The 20,869-nt window shown below is 40.3% G+C and overlaps 3 protein-coding genes across 4 annotated transcripts; 1 reads left to right on the plus strand and 2 right to left on the minus strand.

Annotated features, from left to right (window-relative positions):
• Positions 1-261: 261 nt before the first annotated feature.
• Positions 262-1,185, minus strand: LOC149910035 (uncharacterized). Its single transcript, XM_090108884.1, has one exon. The coding sequence runs from the start codon at positions 1,183-1,185 to the stop codon at positions 262-264; it is 924 nt and encodes a 307-aa protein (XP_089965010.1).
• A 2,764-nt stretch (positions 1,186-3,949) lies between these two features.
• LOC149910036 (U11/U12 small nuclear ribonucleoprotein 25 kDa protein-like) lies at positions 3,950-5,117 on the plus strand. The gene is made up of 3 exons (XM_090110070.1): positions 3,950-4,399; positions 4,718-4,789; positions 4,873-5,117. The coding sequence occupies exons 1-3, from the start codon at positions 4,253-4,255 to the stop codon at positions 5,110-5,112; spliced, it is 459 nt and encodes a 152-aa protein (XP_089966196.1). The 5' UTR covers positions 3,950-4,252; the 3' UTR covers positions 5,113-5,117.
• row (zinc finger domain-containing protein relative of woc) lies at positions 5,113-20,317 on the minus strand. Of its 2 annotated transcripts, XM_090110056.1 has the most exons (20): positions 20,143-20,317; positions 19,631-19,887; positions 19,327-19,424; positions 15,922-16,098; positions 15,326-15,490; positions 14,708-14,914; positions 14,114-14,514; positions 13,706-14,034; positions 13,385-13,526; positions 12,802-12,966; positions 12,158-12,415; positions 11,646-11,858; positions 11,057-11,236; positions 8,410-8,539; positions 8,093-8,184; positions 7,767-7,903; positions 6,835-6,992; positions 6,033-6,262; positions 5,743-5,856; positions 5,113-5,378 (listed from the first exon to the last, which is right to left on the minus strand). In XM_090110056.1, the coding sequence occupies exons 1-20, from the start codon at positions 20,173-20,175 to the stop codon at positions 5,241-5,243; spliced, it is 3,624 nt and encodes a 1,207-aa protein (XP_089966182.1). In that variant the 5' UTR covers positions 20,176-20,317; the 3' UTR covers positions 5,113-5,240. The 2 variants fall into 2 exon arrangements, 1 of the variants encoding a protein (XP_089966182.1); XR_016457520.1 differs by lacking the exons at positions 5,113-5,378; positions 5,743-5,856; positions 6,033-6,262; positions 6,835-6,992 and having other exon boundaries at positions 9,238-11,236.
• Between the last annotated feature and the right edge of the window lie 552 nt (positions 20,318-20,869).

A 20,869-nucleotide genomic window follows, 5' to 3' on the forward strand; every position in this document is an offset into this window, starting at 1 on the left:
CAATTCCATACATTTATATATGTTATAATGTCATTGAAAATGCAGATCGTTGAATCATTGAATCGTATTATATCTAGTGAATAAAAATTATATTTATGAAATATACAAATAATAATCACTTCACATTTATTACAGAATGGAAACGTTGACACGTTGAATATTAAAGCAGGCGTTTTAAGTTTTACAATGCAGTATTTTAATTTTAAATAAGATAGGATGAAAATTAAATGTAATACAAGAAAAAACATAAGAATATCGGTATTAGAGAGTAGAAATATTACTTGATACGGGATTGTGAAATAAGCGTGATATATCGTCTTCAGTTCGAAATGTACAGATGTTATCATTTTCGCTTTTTCTAGCCATAACACGTCCATTTTTCGTCCACACGAAACGCCAGCGAAAGGTGGCAGCTAGCGCTCGTACTTTACCATATAACTGCCTGTTTTCTTTGGTAAGACGCTCATTAATAAATACACGCATAGGGTTATGTGGTGGTAGGCCCATATCAGACGTAGTAAGACCCCGTTTGACGCGGGCTTGCTTCAAAATTTCATCCCGGATGGAACGGCGCGCGAGCTGCACGGCAATGAGACGAGGGCGGGGGGAGCGTTCATTAGGTTGATTATTACCTATGCAAGTGACCTCAGTTATCGGCGCACGCTTCATTCCGATACGGTGCGTGCTAATTATGTCGCGCTCATCCAGGCTAATCCCAAGTTTAGAGGCAGTGGTGATGATAATGTGTCCCAGTGATTCGTTGTTGTGTTCTGGTATGCCGGATATTTCTATATGGTTAAGAAGATTGGCTTGTTGACGATCATTCAACTCAGTTTTTAAGGCTGTGACAGTGGCTTGCAAATCCGGAATACTTTGTAAGTTAGATAATTGTTTATTATTTTTGTTAAGGTCGGAACGTAGTTGAGAGTTTTCGCGTTCTAATATACGGATTTTCTCAGCGTTAATATTTATCTCACTTTTAATATCTGTGATTTGCGATTGTAAATAATCGGTCGTTTCTGTAAACTCAAGCTTAAACTTGGCCAATGCCGAGTTAAACTCACCGAGAAAATCTTGAGTAAATTTGGTGTACATAGCAGTTATTCTGGAGTCAAGTAGCTGTTCAAAACGGTCGAAAGTGATTGTACTTGCTTGAGCAGGGGTGCTGATTTCATCACACGACATGTTAAGATTGATTGATGAACTTTCAATTTCAAATTGTTTTCGTGTTGGGGTATCATCGCCTTTACGACGAGTAGCATTAGTTTTGCACGTCGGACAAATCCACGAGCGTTTTAATTCCCTTAAATTTTTATTATAATACGATGTAGGCATATTTATGCACATATGATGATACGAACCCTCGCAACGAACACATATAAGTTGGCCCTCCGTAACGGACATCGAACAGGCAGCACAGATCATCGTGATTATGACAAATCTTTACGCACTTTGTATGCACAGGGGTTTAGTTTGATTATATTCACTATTTGAAAATACTCTAATTGAAATAAATTAATTAAAAATAATATTTTAGGCTTGAGTGTTTTGAAACGATCAAGCCTAAACGTTACTATTCAATGTCGCCACCATGGATATCTGTAATAGCCTTCGTAATGTATTTGTATCGCAATACGCAGACGATTTTGTTATCTATGCTAGCCACAAAAATATTAATGTATTAGCTCAATTAGTTCAAACGGCCTTGGATACATTCTGTACAATAATATCTAGTATTGGTTTAGATGTTTCTCAAAGAAAGACTAAATTTTGTGTTTTTTCAAGGAGTCAGTGTAGGAACAGTAATTATAATAATATTATTTTAAAAATTAATAATCAGGAGATAAGCCAAGTAGACAGCGTTAAGTACCTAGGTTTGTGGCTAGACAAAAGACTAAAATGGGGCCGACATATAAATGAAACTCAGGAGAAGACTCTTAAATTTCTGAATATTTTTAAAGTTTTGGCAGGTGCGAAGTGGGGGGTCCACCCGAAACACCTTAGACGTCTTTATTTATCTATTGTAAGAAGCAGACTAGATTATTGTAGTTTCCTGTATGATAATAGTATTAAAAGCCATTTGTATAAACTAACTAAAATTCAAAACCAGGCAATGAGGGTTATCGGAGGGTTTGTTAGAAGTACGCCAATTCACGTAATGGAAAGTGAACTGTGTATACAGCCACTGGAAATACGTAGAAAATATCTAGCTGCTAAATTTTACTTGAAATCAAGATCTATTGAAAATAATCCCACGTACAAGGTTTTAGAGGATTTGGATTCCCTTTGTTTAAACTCTTATTGGAGACGTAAAAAAATTCCGCTGTTAATAGAAACTCACCGTAAATTTTGCAATAATCCCGTAGCTTCAAACTCACTTTTAGACTATTTCTCATTAGACAAATGGATGAATTACTTTGATATTTCTGGGAATATCTGTGTTGTTATTGAAGGTTTGAATATGAGTAAAAGCAAACTATGTAAGGCTAATATTAAAAGCATATGTTCAGAATATTTATTTAAAAATTATAATACATGTTATAAGTTGTTTACAGATGGTTCAAAGGATGAAAATGGATGTGGATCAGCTTTTTATGACCCACAAAAAAATACACGCCTTGCGTTAAAGATAAATGCTAATTTATCTGTTATGCACTGTGAGTTAGTTGCGATTTTGGAAGCGTTGTCTTATATGTCAACGGTGGATTGCAATAACCTTGTCATTTTATCTGACTCAAAAAGTGCTTTGTTACACTTGGCTCGGCTACCTTCGAGAGGTCGAGGGTTTCCGATAGCCTACACTATTCTAGACACCATCTGTAAACTTCAATCCCAAAATAAAACCTTAGTTATCCAGTGGATTCCTTCACACGTAGGCATCCCGGGCAATGAGGAGGCTGACACTGTGGCTAGGCAGGCAATTAGTGACGGAGTATTATTTAATAGTCTACCGGTTTATTCCGAAGTACTTTCCTGTGCAAAAAAAATGTGTCGTAATTTATGGCATGAATATTTTAATGAGCGCTCACTCACAAAAGGTATTTGGTATAGGACGATTCAGTGTCAGCCTCCTACATCGCCCTGGTTCGATTCTGATAAATGTAATAGGAAAAATTCTGTTATTTTGATGAGACTTCGTTCGGGGCACATCCCGTCAAATAAGTTTAAATTTCTGTTAAAGCTAAGTACATCTCCTAATTGCCAAGAATGTGATGTCATTGATGATGTTACACATATTTTGACGGAATGTGTTCGGAATGAGGCCTTACGATCTCAATTAATGTACAATATTAATATAGATAGTGATTTAAATCTGGGATGGTGTAACAGCATCTTGGCTTTTCCTCTTTCTCGAGAAGCAAAGATGCTGATAAAACTATATTTGGGTGGTAGTAGTTAATTTTTATTATGTATGCTAATATCTTGCTAATATCGTGTTATTTGCTTTTACGGGGGTGACATTGTCAACTGTTGACAAAACCCCTTTTAAATAAAGTAAGAATAAAAAAAAAAAAAAAAAAAACACTGAACTTAGCGCAACCTGCTGGTGCGTTTCATGTTCCAATTAAGCATCAGCATAATTCGGCATTGTGCGGCACTGATTCGCATTATGCTCTGTAGGTAATTGGAAAACAGCCGTTATCTTTCAGGCTTTGGGCGTATTCAGAAAGAAAGCTTGAAACTTATAAGCGCTTATCGGCGCTTGTCATGTTCATATATTTTCCTGCGCGGGTTACCAGCGCTGACAAGCGCCGATAAGCGCTTATAAGCGCTTATAAGTTTCAAGCTTTCTTTCTGAATACGCCCGATTGTTACATTTCATATTATCTGTGTTTCTAATGACACGTGACATATTTTGTGATGAAGTGTGTGAAGCGTGTGTGAAGAGTGTGAAGCTCAGAGGAATAAACCTAGTGTGAAGCTTCTTGGATATGTGATTATTGATGACAATTTGTGTCAGTTCACAGTTGTCACATTTCAGTTCTCAGTTCTCACCTGTGCTATTATTTACAAACAAATTTAGAAAAGAAACACTACAATATTCCTTACTTTGTGCAAAAGGCACAAGCCACATTATAACTGAAATAAATAATTATTGATACTTCTTAATATAACTTTATTTGGATAGCACAATGATCACAAATTATTTGTTTAACATAGTAAAAAAACGGCTGATCAATGAAAGATTAGTTACATTTTTTTAGCCTAAATTAAAGAAGATACACAAATCCAGAAAGCTCAAAAGAGGATTATGGAATCTTTAGAGGATGTGGCTGCAATGCTCTCACACGATGAACTTTTAGAAGTAACGAGGTCGTCTCTTTGTACGTTAATTAGTTGCGACTCTTTGTTGAGTGATCTACCATTAGACGTTATAACGGAAGAAATATTGCTATTGGTATGTAAAAAAATGTACAAATAGGTGCTTATGAATGTCTAATATTGAAAATATAAAAAGCAATGGAAACTCAGGAAATCCTGGAAATTTTTAGATAAATCTTAAATTTCTTTTCCGTACAATTTATTTACTTGCTAGCTGTTTTAAGCATTGTGTTGGTATTACTGTGGTGTGTGTTGTAGTGGATGTTATATTTTTACCTTCGGAAAAAATTAAGTCTAATGTACATTGCTCTTCTAGGCTTTAGGTTATTTCAATAACCAAGGTTTCATTATGTAAGATATCCATAATTGCTTTTGAACACTAAATAATTTACAGACTGCAGCTGAACATGGGCAAAGTATAACTATCTTCATTTCCAGAGAGAATGAACCAAAGCTCAAAGTAATTGTAAGTTTTAATATTGAATCATCGAAATATACTGACATTAAGTAGAATAAATGATAATGATAATAACTGTTCTTCTTTGACAGGTTCCACAAACAGCAAAGGTTCGGGATCTCAAGAAATCTATTGCAAGACATTTTGAGATATTTCAACAAAGAATCGGAAGTAAAGTAAAAATATCTTGGAAGTACATCTGGAAGACGTACAATCTAGATTTTGATGGAATATTACTTGATGATGATAACAGTAGTATAGATAGCTATGGAGTTTGCAATAAGGTTACTTTAAATTTTAAGAAAAAAAGGAAAAAGAATAAACCATTATAATATTATTGACTTCTTTATTTAACTTTTCCCTATAACATTATCCATGGAATATTGTTATGCATAATAGAAGAATATAAGCAAATATAATGAGATATATTCATATCTTGATTTTTAGTAGATAGATATTTCTACAGTTGTTCAAAGTCTGGCTGTGGTGGGGGCTCCTGAGGCAGCGGCTCAAAGTCTCCGAGACTGTAGTGCTGCTCCTCATGCCGCGGGGTCGCCAGCGGTCGGTCATAAGCTTCTTTGAGTAGCTCCTGATCATGCTGCAAAGTTTAAATATACATAGCACAATATATTAAAAAATGATGAGTTATCAAACTTGCTACCAGATCTGTCTCTACTAGATTTATTAGGCATATTACTAACAATATTTATAAAAATGGAATAGTGGAAATAGGTTTTTATACAAGTTATGCATAATAATTGAAAGCTGAATCTTGTTTATGTAGTTCTAGGGCATTGATTACACTGAAAAATGAAACAATATCAATGTATAAAGAGCATAACGAGTATTCCCTAGCATTACAATTGACCCATACCATATCAGAAATTATTAGCAGCGTTTAGCGCGACCTATATGAAGTAATACGTAAACCACAACTAGTATATAAAAAGTTAAGGAGTTACCTGGTCCTGTTGAAGCAGCGAGGGCGGTGCCAAATCGTCAAGCGATAACTGAGTGTTGATCACCGACGGCGGGGCGTACTCCGGTATCGCTGACATGCTACTGTCCACCGGGACCTGGCCAGGGAATGTCCAGGGAATGAAATCAATATTTGATTTGTTATAAAATATAGTGTAATTGTATACGGTGAACGTACATCTATTAATGAATATTTTATGTTCAAACTTAATGCTCTCAACAAAATTTGCAAAAAAATAAATATTGACTAAAGCAACAACCATAAATAGCTTACCGTATCCGACTGCGCTGGCTGTGCAGGCGCGGCTTGCACAGGAGGCACCTGTTCGGGCGCCGGCTGTGCGTCCTGCCCGGCCTGTGGGGCCTGTGCAACCTGTGCAACCTGCGCAACCTGTGCCTGTGCGGGCTCCTCACGCGGCGCGGCGATGTTGGCGCGAGCCTCCTCCTCCGAAGAGTACGCGCTCGAGTGCTGCGTCATCAGTAGATGCGTCAGCATGTCCGTACCTGATGGAAAATTAATTTGTTTAAAATGGGAGATAGTGAAGTTTCATGTCCCCTAGTAGGCAGATGCATTATACATCTGTTTCACTGATCGATTTTCTTTAGGGACAAGTAGGTGATCAGCTCTGTGTCCCGCCAGACCGAGACATTGTTTTCTTCATCTCAACCGGGATTCGATCTCAGGATCCTACGGTTCTACGCTCGCGCGTTAACCACTGCACCATGGAGGCGGTCAAAATGGGAGACACATTATAAAAAAAAGTTTCTATATGGGGAAAAATTGTGTCAATAGGTAACTATGAGATTTAGTATTTACTTTTAAATTTTATAAAAATAATATGTGTAATAAAGTGTTAAATCTTAATATATATAAATCTCGTGTCACAATGTTTGTCCTCAATGGACTCCTGAACTACTTAACCGATTATAATAAAATTCGCACACCATGTGCAGTTCGATCCAACTTGAGAGATAGGATAGTTTAAACATGTAGGTACCACGGGCGAAGCCGGGGCGGCCCGCTAGTAAATAAATAATAAATATAATTATTTTTATTGGTTAAATAAAAGCTGTACCGATGAGCGTGTTGTACCCGCAGACGCAGTGCAGCGCGGTGTGCGCGCGGCGCGGCGCGTCCTCCAGCGAGTGCGGGCCGGCGCAGCAGCCGCTGTGCCGCAGCATGGCGCGGTAGCACGACGTCACGTACGGGCACTTGCTGCACGTCGTCACGCCGCTGCAACACATTGACACATCAAACTAGCTAACTAATAGCGATACCACTTTTATTCCTACGGGCAAACTGTTTCGAACAAAATCCATCGAGGATATGCTCCCCACGAGTTTTGTGCACTTACGTAATTTTCACGATTATCTCAACGACACGCTGTGCGTATAGTGTGCACCCACCCGCTAGCCGAGTTTCGAACACTGACCCTTGGTTATATCACACTATGCGCATGCAAAGTCTAAGCACGTGCCGTTCTACATTTTTATCTATTTTTATCATATATTTTTCGTTCATACAATTTTTTAGGGTTCCGTACCTCAAAAGGAAAAAACGGAACCCTTATAGGATCACTTTGTTGTCCGTCTGTCCGTCCGTCCGTCCGTCCGTCTGTCAAGACCCTATTTCTCAGGAACGCGTGGAGGTATGAAGCTGATATTTATATCAATTACTCAGGTCTACTGTCCCTTGAAGCTGTGAAAAAATCAAACTTCTATGTCAACGCAATCAAAAGATACAGCAATTTAAGCTGCATATTTTGAAACTCGCAAGTACTCGCAAGGGAATCAAAACCTAAAGGGTACTTCCAGTCGACCTAGAATCTTGAAATTTGGCATGAAGCAACGTTTTATAGCACACATAAAGGAAAAATTCCGAAAACCTTAAATTGTACGGAACCCGCGGTGCGCGAGTCCGACTCGCACTTGGCCGGTTTTTTTTTTATAAAATCCCTAAATCAAACGATAAACACGGTTATTATATGGATAAGGGTACGTGACTCACAGGAAGTGCTTGTCGCTGTCGAGCGGTGTGTCGCACTCGCGGCACAGCCGGCCCTCGGGCAGCACCAGCGTCAGGCCCTCGAACGTCTCGCTGATCGAGTGGCTCGTCGAGTCCTTCACCGGCGGCCGCGCCTTGTTCTGTGCACATTGTTACACATTATAATCACATCTGTTAACTGTCAGTTGCTTTTTATTCAACAGTGAATAACATAAATAGCAAGGGACCTAACACGGCTCCCTGAAGAACACCTGTTTTAGTTTTTCTTAATTATTATTATTCAAATAACTTTACGTAAAACAAGTTTAGTCCATAACAGTTATAAATACCTTAGGTTTATTGATGAGATGTTCCTCAGAGCAGAGCGGCAGGACGTGATCAAAGGAACAGTGGTCACGGATTTGATGCTCTTTCAACTGGCCTAAAATAAGGGAAAAAAATAACAAATATCTCATCAATTTTACAATTTTAGTTTATTAATGTTAATAAGAAAACTTCCATATCAGAAAAGGCGAAGATATTAATCTCGATATTTGAATAAACTGCAATGTGTTAATAGGCATTGATGTTCAATGAAATTATAAAATTTGATCATACACATAAAAATCCTATATTAGATGATACAATAGATTGACAAGCTCCATACCGAGGTGCACGAACTTGAGCACGCAGCGGTTGCAGCGCATCTCCAGATGGTCTTGGTGCAGCTGCAGGTGGTCCAGGAACAGCAGCACGTTGGCGCTGATCTCGCACCCGTCCGCGTACACCGGCACCAGCTGCAACACGAGCTAGGGGTTATTGCATCGTCCAGAGAAACGAATAGGATTCACATCATTATTTTCTAAATATGCTCACATTTCAAATTTATGATGGGGAATTTTATCGTTTGATAAATTTCAATTGGTGATAAATATGTTAAAAATCAATTACACGACTCATATTAATTTCAATCGAATTTATAGTTCGTATCAAGTACGTGACAAATGGATATGGTAAACACAATATGAATGATGCAAAATAATGAATCGGTAATTTAACATAGTTTTGGGAGCTGTATCTTGAATTATTGCAGGTATAGAAGTTTGTATATTTAAAACAGTGTAGTAGAAGAGTATTTCGGAGTGCTTACTATAAAATAAAATAGATGGAAGAGCATTTCGGCGGGTAAACTTTATGCTATATATGTAGACGTACCTTGAAGCAGTGCGGTCTGAGCAGTAAATATTACACGTACCTTGAAGCAGTGCGGTCTGAGCAGTAAATATTAGACGTACCTTGAAGCAGTGCGGTCTGAGCAGTAAATATTAGACGTACCTTGAAGCAGTGCGGTCTGAGCAGTAAATATTAGACGTACCTTGAAGCAGTGCGGTCTGAGCAGTAAATATTAGACGTACCTTGAAGCAGTGCGGTCTGAGCAGTAAATATTAGACGTACCTTGAAGCAGTGCGGTCTGAGCAGTAAATATTAGACGTACCTTGAAGCAGTGCGGGCAGCACAGCTTGTCGGAGCGGCGGTGCGCGCGCTGCACGTGCTGCAGCGTGGCGCGGTGCGCCGAGCTGCGGTACGTATGAAGTGAAGTACCTTGAAGCAGTGCGGGCAGCACAGCTTGTCGGAGCGGCGGTGCGCGCGCTGCACGTGCTGCAGCGTGGCGCGGTGCGCCGAGCTGCGGTACGTATGAAGTGAAGTACCTTGAAGCAGTGCGGGCAGCACAGCTTGTCGGAGCGGCGGTGCGCGCGCTGCACGTGCTGCAGCGTGGCGCGGTGCGCCGAGCTGCGGTACGTATGAAGTGAAGTACCTTGAAGCAGTGCGGGCAGCACAGCTTGTCGGAGCGGCGGTGCGCGCGCTGCACGTGCTGCAGCGTGGCGCGGTGCGCCGAGCTGCGGTACGTATGAAGTGAAGTACCTTGAAGCAGTGCGGGCAGCACAGCTTGTCGGAGCGGCGGTGCGCGCGCTGCACGTGCTGCAGCGTGGCGCGGTGCGCCGAGCTGCGGTACGTATGAAGTGAAGTACCTTGAAGCAGTGCGGGCAGCACAGCTTGTCGGAGCGGCGGTGCGCGCGCTGCACGTGCTGCAGCGTGGCGCGGTGCGCCGAGCTGCGGTACGTATGAAGTGAAGTACCTTGAAGCAGTGCGGGCAGCACAGCTTGTCGGAGCGGCGGTGCGCGCGCTGCACGTGCTGCAGCGTGGCGCGGTGCGCCGAGCTGCGGTACGTATGAAGTGAAGTACCTTGAAGCAGTGCGGGCAGCACAGCTTGTCGGAGCGGCGGTGCGCGCGCTGCACGTGCTGCAGCGTGGCGCGGTGCGCCGAGCTGCGGTACGTATGAAGTGAAGTACCTTGAAGCAGTGCGGGCAGCACAGCTTGTCGGAGCGGCGGTGCGCGCGCTGCACGTGCTGCAGCGTGGCGCGGTGCGCCGAGCTGCGGTACGTATGAAGTGAAGTACCTTGAAGCAGTGCGGGCAGCACAGCTTGTCGGAGCGGCGGTGCGCGCGCTGCACGTGCTGCAGCGTGGCGCGGTGCGCCGAGCTGCGGTACGTATGAAGTGAAGTACCTTGAAGCAGTGCGGGCAGCACAGCTTGTCGGAGCGGCGGTGCGCGCGCTGCACGTGCTGCAGCGTGGCGCGGTGCGCCGAGCTGCGGTACGTATGAAGTGAAGTACCTTGAAGCAGTGCGGGCAGCACAGCTTGTCGGAGCGGCGGTGCGCGCGCTGCACGTGCTGCAGCGTGGCGCGGTGCGCCGAGCTGCGGTACGTATGAAGTGAAGTACCTTGAAGCAGTGCGGGCAGCACAGCTTGTCGGAGCGGCGGTGCGCGCGCTGCACGTGCTGCAGCGTGGCGCGGTGCGCCGAGCTGCGGTACGTATGAAGTGAAGTACCTTGAAGCAGTGCGGGCAGCACAGCTTGTCGGAGCGGCGGTGCGCGCGCTGCACGTGCTGCAGCGTGGCGCGGTGCGCCGAGCTGCGGTACGTATGAAGTGAAGTACCTTGAAGCAGTGCGGGCAGCACAGCTTGTCGGAGCGGCGGTGCGCGCGCTGCACGTGCTGCAGCGTGGCGCGGTGCGCCGAGCTGCGGTACGTATGAAGTGAAGTACCTTGAAGCAGTGCGGGCAGCACAGCTTGTCGGAGCGGCGGTGCGCGCGCTGCACGTGCTGCAGCGTGGCGCGGTGCGCCGAGCTGCGGTACGTATGAAGTGAAGTACCTTGAAGCAGTGCGGGCAGCACAGCTTGTCGGAGCGGCGGTGCGCGCGCTGCACGTGCTGCAGCGTGGCGCGGTGCGCCGAGCTGCGGTACGTATGAAGTGAAGTACCTTGAAGCAGTGCGGGCAGCACAGCTTGTCGGAGCGGCGGTGCGCGCGCTGCACGTGCTGCAGCGTGGCGCGGTGCGCCGAGCTGCGGTAGCTGCAGGCGCCGCACGCGTACGGCAGCTCGCGCGGCGCGTGCGCCTTCTGCATGTGCGCCGCCAGCGTCAGCACCGCCGCGAACCGCACCTGCACACGCCATGTGTTCATGTGTACAAGTTGGCTCGAAGGACCAAAATGTAGTTTAGATAGATGATGCAGTTCGAGGGTCCAAAACATGATATACGCTCTAGCGAGCTTTGGTTACAAAATATTAGTTTTATACTGAATCAAATCAATTATGATAAGTTATTGAGACACAAAATTTGAAAAGGAAATAGAAATTCACAATAACAACAAATTTGCAATGATCTTGAGACGGTTTAAGCATAATAAAGTAACTGAAACTAATTTTGTGGCTGAAAACATTTTACAATGTAATAACTCAGGCCCCGGAATCACAGACACAATAGAAAATCTATTGTGTCGTGGACCGATCGGGCCGTTCGGGGCCAAATGGGCTTAACACAATTCAAAAACGTAAAAATGCCAAATGTACCTCGCAGATCAAACAGGCGTAGGTGAAGAGGTCGGGCAGCTTGGTGTCGAGCGGGTGGTGCGCGGCGAGGTGCTGCGCCAGCTCGTGCGCGGGCAGGCGCTGCAGGCAGCACGGGCACAGCTCGCCGCCCGCCCCCGCCCCGCCCACCACGTGCCCCGCCAGGTGCATCTGCAGCGCCAGGCTCTCGTGGAACACCTGCTGGCACTTGGGGCACTGCGCGACAAACAGACATTATGTTATGTAACATGTTATATGTATTTTATAGGATAGAGCTGAATAACAACTCAAAAATATAGACTAAAAATAATCTGTTAGTTTGAAAAATTTATTAGTTACGGTTTACAGACAATAACCCATAACAGATTATGTTAAACTAAAACTTTAATTTCTTTAATACCTCAAGAATATTTTATTAATAAAAATTGTAAACTTTTTAAAACTATTTCGGTGTCTCGCAGTTTATTTATCAAAATATCCAAAAATGTAACAAATCAATAAAGTCTATATCATACCTCCACAGAGATCTTGATAGATTCTGGCTCGGCTTCCTCGGTCTGGCCGAAGTAGAACCTCTCGAGGGAGACGGTCTGCTCCGGCTTGAGCTCCTTCTTGATGGCCTTGAGGGGTATATCGAGCTCCCCGTCGTCTTCGTCCACATAGGACTTGATGACCTTGCGCCGCCCGCGCGGGGCAGCCGGGGGAAGGCTCGATTCGTTGTCTTTTTTCTTCGTTTTCTCTTGCTTGATCTTGGTGCGGAGCGAGAGCGGCATCTTTGTGTGAAAAATATTAAAATAGTACTTATACGATATGAAATAATTGATCGGAAGATAATTGCTATTTTTTTTGTATGTATAACTTATTTTAAGTTCGCAACGAAGACCAAAAAAACAATAGGGAATTAACATCAATTCCCATCTATCTGAAAATCGGTAAAAATTTTCAAAATTAAATTAAAACGAAGTTAAGAACCCATAGGGAGGTTTGAATGTTATTTATTCTGGTGCTCGGAAAAACTACAAGTTGAAGTCAAATTGGTTTTTCACTGTAAGTTTAAAGGAATTTACCACTACACATTTTACTCTTGCGGTCATAACATAAATACGTTGTAGGGGGTGTAGGTATTAACATAAAATTGCATATAAGTGTAAGTGCTGACCTCCTCCTCGTCGTCGTACTCTTGTATCGCGCGGTCCCGCTTGCGGCGGCGCGCGGGCGGTGCGGGCTCGGGCTCGGGCTCGGGCTCGGGCTCGGGCTCGGGCTCGCGCCGCTTGCGCCCGCGCCGCCCGCGCGCCGTCTCCACCACCGGCACCTCCTCCTTCTTCTGTACCGTATAACAATTTTAAATTAATAATTTTATTTGTATATAGTTTTTTGTGTTTGAATATTTATAGGTATATATACTGCTCCTAAAAGAGATATTCGTATAATTTATACATTCAGACTCTCTACACTAACCTTTTTGTGGATTTTACACGTTATTTACAGTGGCATGGCAGTATATTTTGTTATGACATTTCTTTGAATCACTATTTAGTGTACTATACAGGGTGTAATCGTTAAGTGTGCACAGGCGATTATTCCGTAACTATTGCAGATATCAAAAAACTTTAAACTGATATCGAAAGTACTTAACCTAATAAGTAAAATGGCCATAATAAATTTTTAAAAATGAAACGAGAAATATCTAAAAAATCAACTTGAAACCGTCCGATACAAGACAAGCGACGGTGTGCTCGTACCTTGGGATACTTCCAGCTCTTGAAGGGATGCGCAGCGATCTTGTTGAGGCGCACGGTGATGGTCTCCTTGCCGTCCAGCTTCGTCTGCTCCGCTATGTGCTGCACTATGTTGTCGAACGCCTGCCCGGGGGTTACACCGAACCTGAGCACATAAGAAAATGATGAAAATATAGAATTAAACGAAGTATTGGTACTTTTATATGCTCTTGTATAATACATAAGGTAATATAAATTAGCATCTCTTATGCTTATAAAGTGTTGATTATTCAAATGATTAACATTCAATAATCAATGATAATAAGTAGTCATAACAGTACTTACATTTCTCGCCACACCAATTCATCAAGGAACTGCTGTATAATCTGTCGAGAGAGCAGCGAGAGCGTGTTCTGGAACATTCTGGGCACGATCCTGCGCAGGTACTCCATTATATTGGCATTCGAGTGTTTTTGTGGTTGGTCGGCGTGTGAGGAAGACTGCATCACGTTCTTGAAGCCCATGTTGACCAGCGTGCTCTTGTCCACCGTCAGGTCGGTGAGGATAGTGGACGAGGGGTGCACCCAGTTGGACAGAGGTTCCAGAATCTTCTGGAAACGCTTTTTGTAGTTTTTCTCGTATTCTGCTAGCGGTTCCACTGCGCGCAATCGAATCTGAAACATTATTTACGCTAAGAACTTATTTTTCTCAAAACTTTGTTAAAACATCATGAACATTTTTCTTTAAACTTACCAATTTCTCCGAAGGATCGAGTACACCCAACACTTCCACCTTAACCTGCCGCTGCGTTCCGTCATGGCTCGTGGTGCCGAGGGATATCACACCGACTTCTACCTTCTTGCCAGACCCGCCAAGTAGACCCATATGTTGATGTGTCGCTGACGTACACACTGCTCTTAGCCAAGTGAACAGCCCTTTTACATACAGATTGTCGACTTTAACCCATTGCACAACATTTTGCACATTGGTCTGACAGGCCCAGTGATAGATAAGTTTGAGCAGAACGCTCGGCGGGAAGGTCGCTCCTTCGAAGATGGAGCTCGAGAACACAGACACAAATCTTGTCGGACAACACTCGGATATCCACACGTAGCCGCCGGAATACGGGAATTTCGATACATCAGAATACATTCCTGGAAATAAAATTAACGATTATATTATTTTTTACACATTCAAGTGTTATCTCTATTCTTTTTTTGCATCACTTGAATTACTACAGAATTTTCCATCACAAAAAGTTACAATTACGAATTTACACAATTTTGCAATTATTTGTTGATAACATCTACCAATAATAGACAACCATAAGTTATCACCGGCACGTACCCAACTTGAGCTTATTGCCGATGTGCACGGCGCACCACTGCTCGGCGCGCACGAGGCCCTGCTGGATGAGCCACTCGGTGAACTTCATGGGCGTGTGCACGAGCACCGCCTTCACCTTGGTGTCGAGCGCGGCGCGGTCCGACGCGGGGCCCTCCTTGGCGCGCAGGTACGGCCGGGCCACCACCACCAGCGACGGGAACGTCTTGCCTGTACACACACATTCCCTGTTCATCTCATGCTATTACGATATGGAAACTTAAATAGACGCATTTTATAGGAAAAAGGTAATAAAATTCATTAAACGAGGTTATTCAATAAGACTTCTTGAAGCTTGCTTCTTCTAGAAGTACTTTTGAATTATTGTTACAAAAATTTACCTAAGTATATGGTGACAAGAAATTTAGTTTAGCAGGATTTCTTTTGCATTCTGTTAGTTAGAATGTTACTTTTTTTACACAGTTCAATTATAAAAAAATTATGATTTGTCTCCGTTCCAAAAAGCAAAATAAATAAAAATCTGACAAAATTCACATATAGACCAACTGTCTAGTAAATATCACACTACATGACCTTAATTCATAAATATTTTCGCACATGTCATGTTATGTAATGTCATACCTTGAAGCTTATTGAAGGAAACTTCTCTAGAATCTGCCACATTCTTAGTGCTATCTTCCTTAGTGAGGTCCACAATAGCCGTAGTCTTGGCAGTTGTGCCGGTGAGCAAGCCCCCGATAGCTGTGGCCTCTGACGGGCGCACATTGGTCACCACACTGTGCACATCTGTAAATATAGTAATATTGTATTTATTCTGATAAATATAGTTTCATATGGTAAATAATTCCATTAAATAATATTACTAAACATGTGGTGGAGAACTTTTCTATGATATTTATGGTTGTATTTAAAATAAGTTACTTTATTAACATCATTGTAATTAAATTTAAATACATACTACAAAACCCCAGACAAAAAGATTACATGCAATATTTGTTATATCTGTACAAATGTTATAAAGCGGTAGAGTTTTTTTTTTGTTTGTTTGAACGCGCTAATCTCAGGAACTTCTAGTCCGATTTGAAAAATTATTTCAGTGTTAGACAGCCCATTTATCGAGGAAGGCTATAGATAATATATCAGCACGAGAAGACCAACAGTAGTAGAGCACTGCGGGTAAAACCGCAGGGCACAGCTAGTGTTAAATATACACTCACTGGATGGTGCCAAAGTTCTGTCCTTGGTTTTGGTAACTTCTTTGCTATCCTTCTCTTTCTCATCTTTCCTTTTGTCCTTGTCTTTCTTCTTCTTCTTACTTGACCGAGTCTCGGGTGATTTAGTTCTTTCCGGAGAGTAATCATAGTCCTCTTCCCTGTTTCTCTTTGCAGCACGGCCTAGAAGACACATTAAAGGTTAAAACAAAAATATTTTAAGGCCATACAGTTGAGGCAATCACTTAAATTCCTGATACATAATACTGAGTGATGATGCCTGATGATGTTTTGAAACTGATTGTATCTTTTTTTTATTTAAACACTAAGTAAACACAAGTGGAACTGTTTAAGTTTATGCAGTAGTTAGCTAAGTTAGCAAAAAATAATGTGTGCGTGTACTAGTGTACACACGTAAGAAGTGAAACTTCTTTATGACCTTATTTTTCAAATAATAATTTACTATATGCAACTTTACAGAAATTGGTTAAATAAAGTTAAATTAGATAAAGTTTAATAAAAGGCTTTTATTATCATAGACATGAATACAAATTCTACAATTATTTCATTTTACCTTATTATTTCCAAGATTATTATGAAATTTCATTAATTGTAATAGAATTATTACTATCATTGATGTCGTTATTATATATTTGTGTTATTAATGGCTTATGGTAACTGAAATACGAAATATATTGTTTACAAATTTATTTTGAAATTCATCATGAGCCAGTTTGTGCCGATGAAAATCCGTGTATGTTACATAATTAGTTTCATGCTCTTATCGTTGAAATAACATTAACTCAACCAAGTTCTGACTTTGGCTAATGTGTTCCGAGATCGTCGCTTTTTATCGGATTCTATGCTCTTGGACACGCTCTGCGGCTGATCTTTTATGTTTTTGATGATTCACTGTTAGAGTATCCTTTTTTTTCCGAGCTCTATACTCTCGCATTCGCTCTGCAGCTGTTTTTGGATAACCAGGGTGGATTGAAGAAAGATCACTCGTTGCTTTAGTTTCATCCACACAGACATGGCTTGTGGTAGCAACTGATGCACTGAGTTGTGAACAATAACGATGATGGACATCAACTTGAACAGTAGCTGCATTTGAAGATTCTTCAGGATTCATAGATATTTCCATCGATGAGTCTAAAAAAAAAAGATTAATTAATTTACTAAATAAATTATTTTATTATTTATAATATTGATCGTAGATAACTGAAAAACTCTTACCTCCTGAACGGATTTTCGCTTTTTTTCGGATTCTGTACTCTTTGTTACGCTCTGCGGCTGATCTTTTATGTTTTTGATGATTCACCATTAGTGTATCCTTTTTTTTCCGAGCTCTATACTCTCGCATTCGCTCTGCAGCTGTTTTTGGATAACCAGGGTGGAAGGAAGAAAGATCACTAGTTGCTTGAGTTTCTTGAGTTTGAGCAACTGATGCACTGAGTTGTGAACAATAATGATGATGGACATCAACTTGAACAGTAGCTGCATTTGAAGATTCTTCAGGATTCATAGATATTTCCATCGATGAGTCTAAAAAAAAAAGATTAATTAATTTACTAAATAAATTATTAAATTATTTATAATATTGATTGTAGATAACTGAAAACCTCTTACCTCCTGAACTGATCTTCGCTTTTTTTCGGATTCTGTACTCTTTGTTACGCTCTGCGGCTGATCTTTTCTGTTTTTGATTCACTGTAAGAGTATCCTTTTTTTTCCGAGCTCTATACTCTCGCATTCGCTCTGCAGCTGTTTTTGGATAACCAGGGTGGAAGGAAGAAAGATCACTAGTTGCTTGAGTTTCTTGAGTTTGAGCAACTGATGCACTGAGTTGTGAACAATAACGATGATGGACATCAACTTGAACAGTAGCTGCATTTGAAGATTCCTCAGGATTCATTGATATTTCCATCGATGAATCTAAAAAAAAAATGATTAATTAATTTACTAAATAAATTATTATTTATAATATTGATCGTAGATAACTGAAAAACTCTTACCTCCTGAACTAATCTTCGCTTTTTTTCGGATTCTGTACTCTTTGTTACGCTCTGCGGCTGATCTTTTATGTTTTTGATGATTCACTGTTAGAGTATCCTTTTTTTTCCGAGCTCTATACTCTCGCATTCGCTCTGCAGCTGTTTTTGGATAACCAGGGTGGATTGAAAAAAGATCACTTGTTGCTTGAGTTTCATCCACACAGACATTGCTTGTGGTAGCAACTGATGCACTGAGTTGTGAACAATGCCAATGATGGACATCGACTTGAACAGTAACTGCATTTGAAGATTCCTCAGGATTTGTCGATATTTCCATCATTGAATCTAAAAAAAATTAATTTATCAATTTACAAAAAAATATATACTTACATAATATATCTACATACATATATACAATAGGTATGTGCGTCATTAATTTCTGACTGTTTCGAGATTTGTTGCAAAATAAAATAGTTTGTAAATAAAATTTGTTAAATTGAATGTAATTAAATGAACAAATGAAAGAAAATAAAATATTCTATATTGATAAAAAATCCTACATAATAAATTTGTATTGATAAAAAATCCGTAAAAATAAAAATCCGTGTAAATTAAGAGGCAAATATAAAAAGTGAATAAATAAAAATCAATAAAATTAAACAATTGAGTTATAGTTATAGAATATACATACATATATTTATAGGCAATACAGGGAACTTCTCAACGTGTTATCTATGAAATTATACTTTTACTCAATTGTTTAATTTTATTTACACACTTTTATTTTGCACCAAATCTCGAAACAGTCAGAAATTAATGACGCACATAGTATATACATATTATGACAGAGGTTAAGCTTAAATAACTTGAAAAATAAATAACATGATCACGCCCACATGTTGGTGTTTTAAAAAATTAAATCAAAAACTGAGGTTAACTTTAAATATTTTACAAAAATAAATACCACATTCAACATTCAAGTATTAGAAAAACTAAATACCATAATTACACCTAAGTATTAGAAAAAGAGATGTAATTACTTACTTTTTTTAGAAATTCACTGCAATCAGAATTAAAATAAACCCTTTGATTTTGCTGATCACTTTAATATAACACATATATATATATATATTTATCACGTCACTATAGAGCGTTGGAAATAAATATGAGTGCATTAGAAAAACGGTCAAGTATAGTGGTAGTGGTAGTGGAGTACGTCTGTTAAAACGATATGCTATCCCTACTCCACAGAGAAAGTATACGTCGAATCACACGTGGCAGGCATAAGAAAAATATGGCGCGTAACGGAAAAATGTCACATGTAATGGAAAAATGTCACGTGTAACAAAAAAATGTTACACTAAATTTTTGTCCAACACCGATAAGGAAGTTTCACTTCAATAATTTTGCAGATTACCTCTTTTTCCTTTTGTTTCCTTAGATATAGACATAGACCGAGATCTAGATCTAATTATCTCACCACTTTGCCTTTCAAGATCTTTTAGAACAGGTTGTCTGAAAAATAAGCCAATATGAGTGTGCAACTACAGGCAGCTATCAACAAAACTATATTTATATTAATACTAGATTTTGCTCATGGCTTCAGTCTTCACTTGCATTGATACGCAAAAATATTATAAAAAATTGTCCAGTTGTTTTGGAGGATATCAGTGACAAACTTGCACACAGTACAAATAAATATAAAGATGAGATGCACATACTTTCCAAGCAATTGGTAAGCAGTGAACTGATCACCATTGTAGACAATCTTTCCTCCTGTATCTTTGACAATATCATCTAGCTTATTTTGAATGTTTTTATATTCTTCATCTGCATTTTTATAAGCTTGCAGTTGGGCCTCAGATAACTCTTCCTCCCAACAGTCCATCTCAAGAGTGGGTACATCAGGACCAAAGTAAGTCCTCTTATAGAGATCAGCCTCAATGATCTCTGCTTGAGGTGGCATAGGAAGAGTCTCCTATAAATATTTAAAATGTAAATTACATGAAACAAACTGCAGGCCATAACCGATATAATATATCCATAGTCCAACTATTTCAAATGTTTTAATGTACTTTCAATAAACACAATATTATACATCCATAATGTACTCATTTAGAAACAAGTTATTAGTAATGAATAGTAAATATGGAATATTTATAATTAGGTAACTATTTAGAATAAAAAAAAACTATGTATTAGGTATATTTTTCAGCTTGAGTATAATATTTACCTCGGTATCCGTTTTGACTTTTTTGAGCTTCATTGTTCACTCATGCGTATGTATGTATTTTATTAATAGTACAGCATATATTACCACTTGTTAAGAAGTAAAAATTAATGATGTGCACTAATAAAAATAAAATGCCTGTGATAATGCCGAAAGACGCTTTTTTTGACATAATATCTTGGAGCAATTTGACACCATTGATTGACACTTGACATTTGACATTCAATTTTTAATTTTTAGTCTAGGAAAGGAGCAATGTTATTTTGGCAGTTTGTTTTTAATTTTACAACGTCTTTACAACGGGTTTTCACTTCTAGATTTTCATGCTGTTATTTTTATTAGCTAGATCTAGAGTGATTCAAGAGGAAGGGCGTATTCAGAAAGAAAGCTTGAAACTTATAAGCGCTTATAAGCGCTTATCGGCGCTTATAAGCGCTGGTAACCCGCGCAGGAAAATATATGAACATGCGCTTATAAGCGCTGATCGGCGCCGACAAGTTTGTTGAAACTTGTTGGAACTTGTCGGCGCCGATCAGCGCTTATAAGCGCATGTTCATATATTTTCCTGCGCAGATTACCAGCGCTTATAAGCGCCGATAAGCGCTTATAAGCGCTTATAAGTTTCAAGCTTTCTTTCTGAATACGCCCGAAGTTATTAGGTTTGCGTATGTGTAAGACAAAGTGTTGCGTGTATGCGCACCTTTAGGCTGCACGGTATTTAGCAGATAAA

Source organism: Colias eurytheme, chromosome 2 (genome assembly GCF_061535395.1).
Source record: "Colias eurytheme isolate Ceu_HAF_F1 chromosome 2, ilColEury1 Martin Lab GWU primary, whole genome shotgun sequence".
Taxonomy (NCBI): domain Eukaryota; kingdom Metazoa; phylum Arthropoda; class Insecta; order Lepidoptera; family Pieridae; genus Colias; species Colias eurytheme.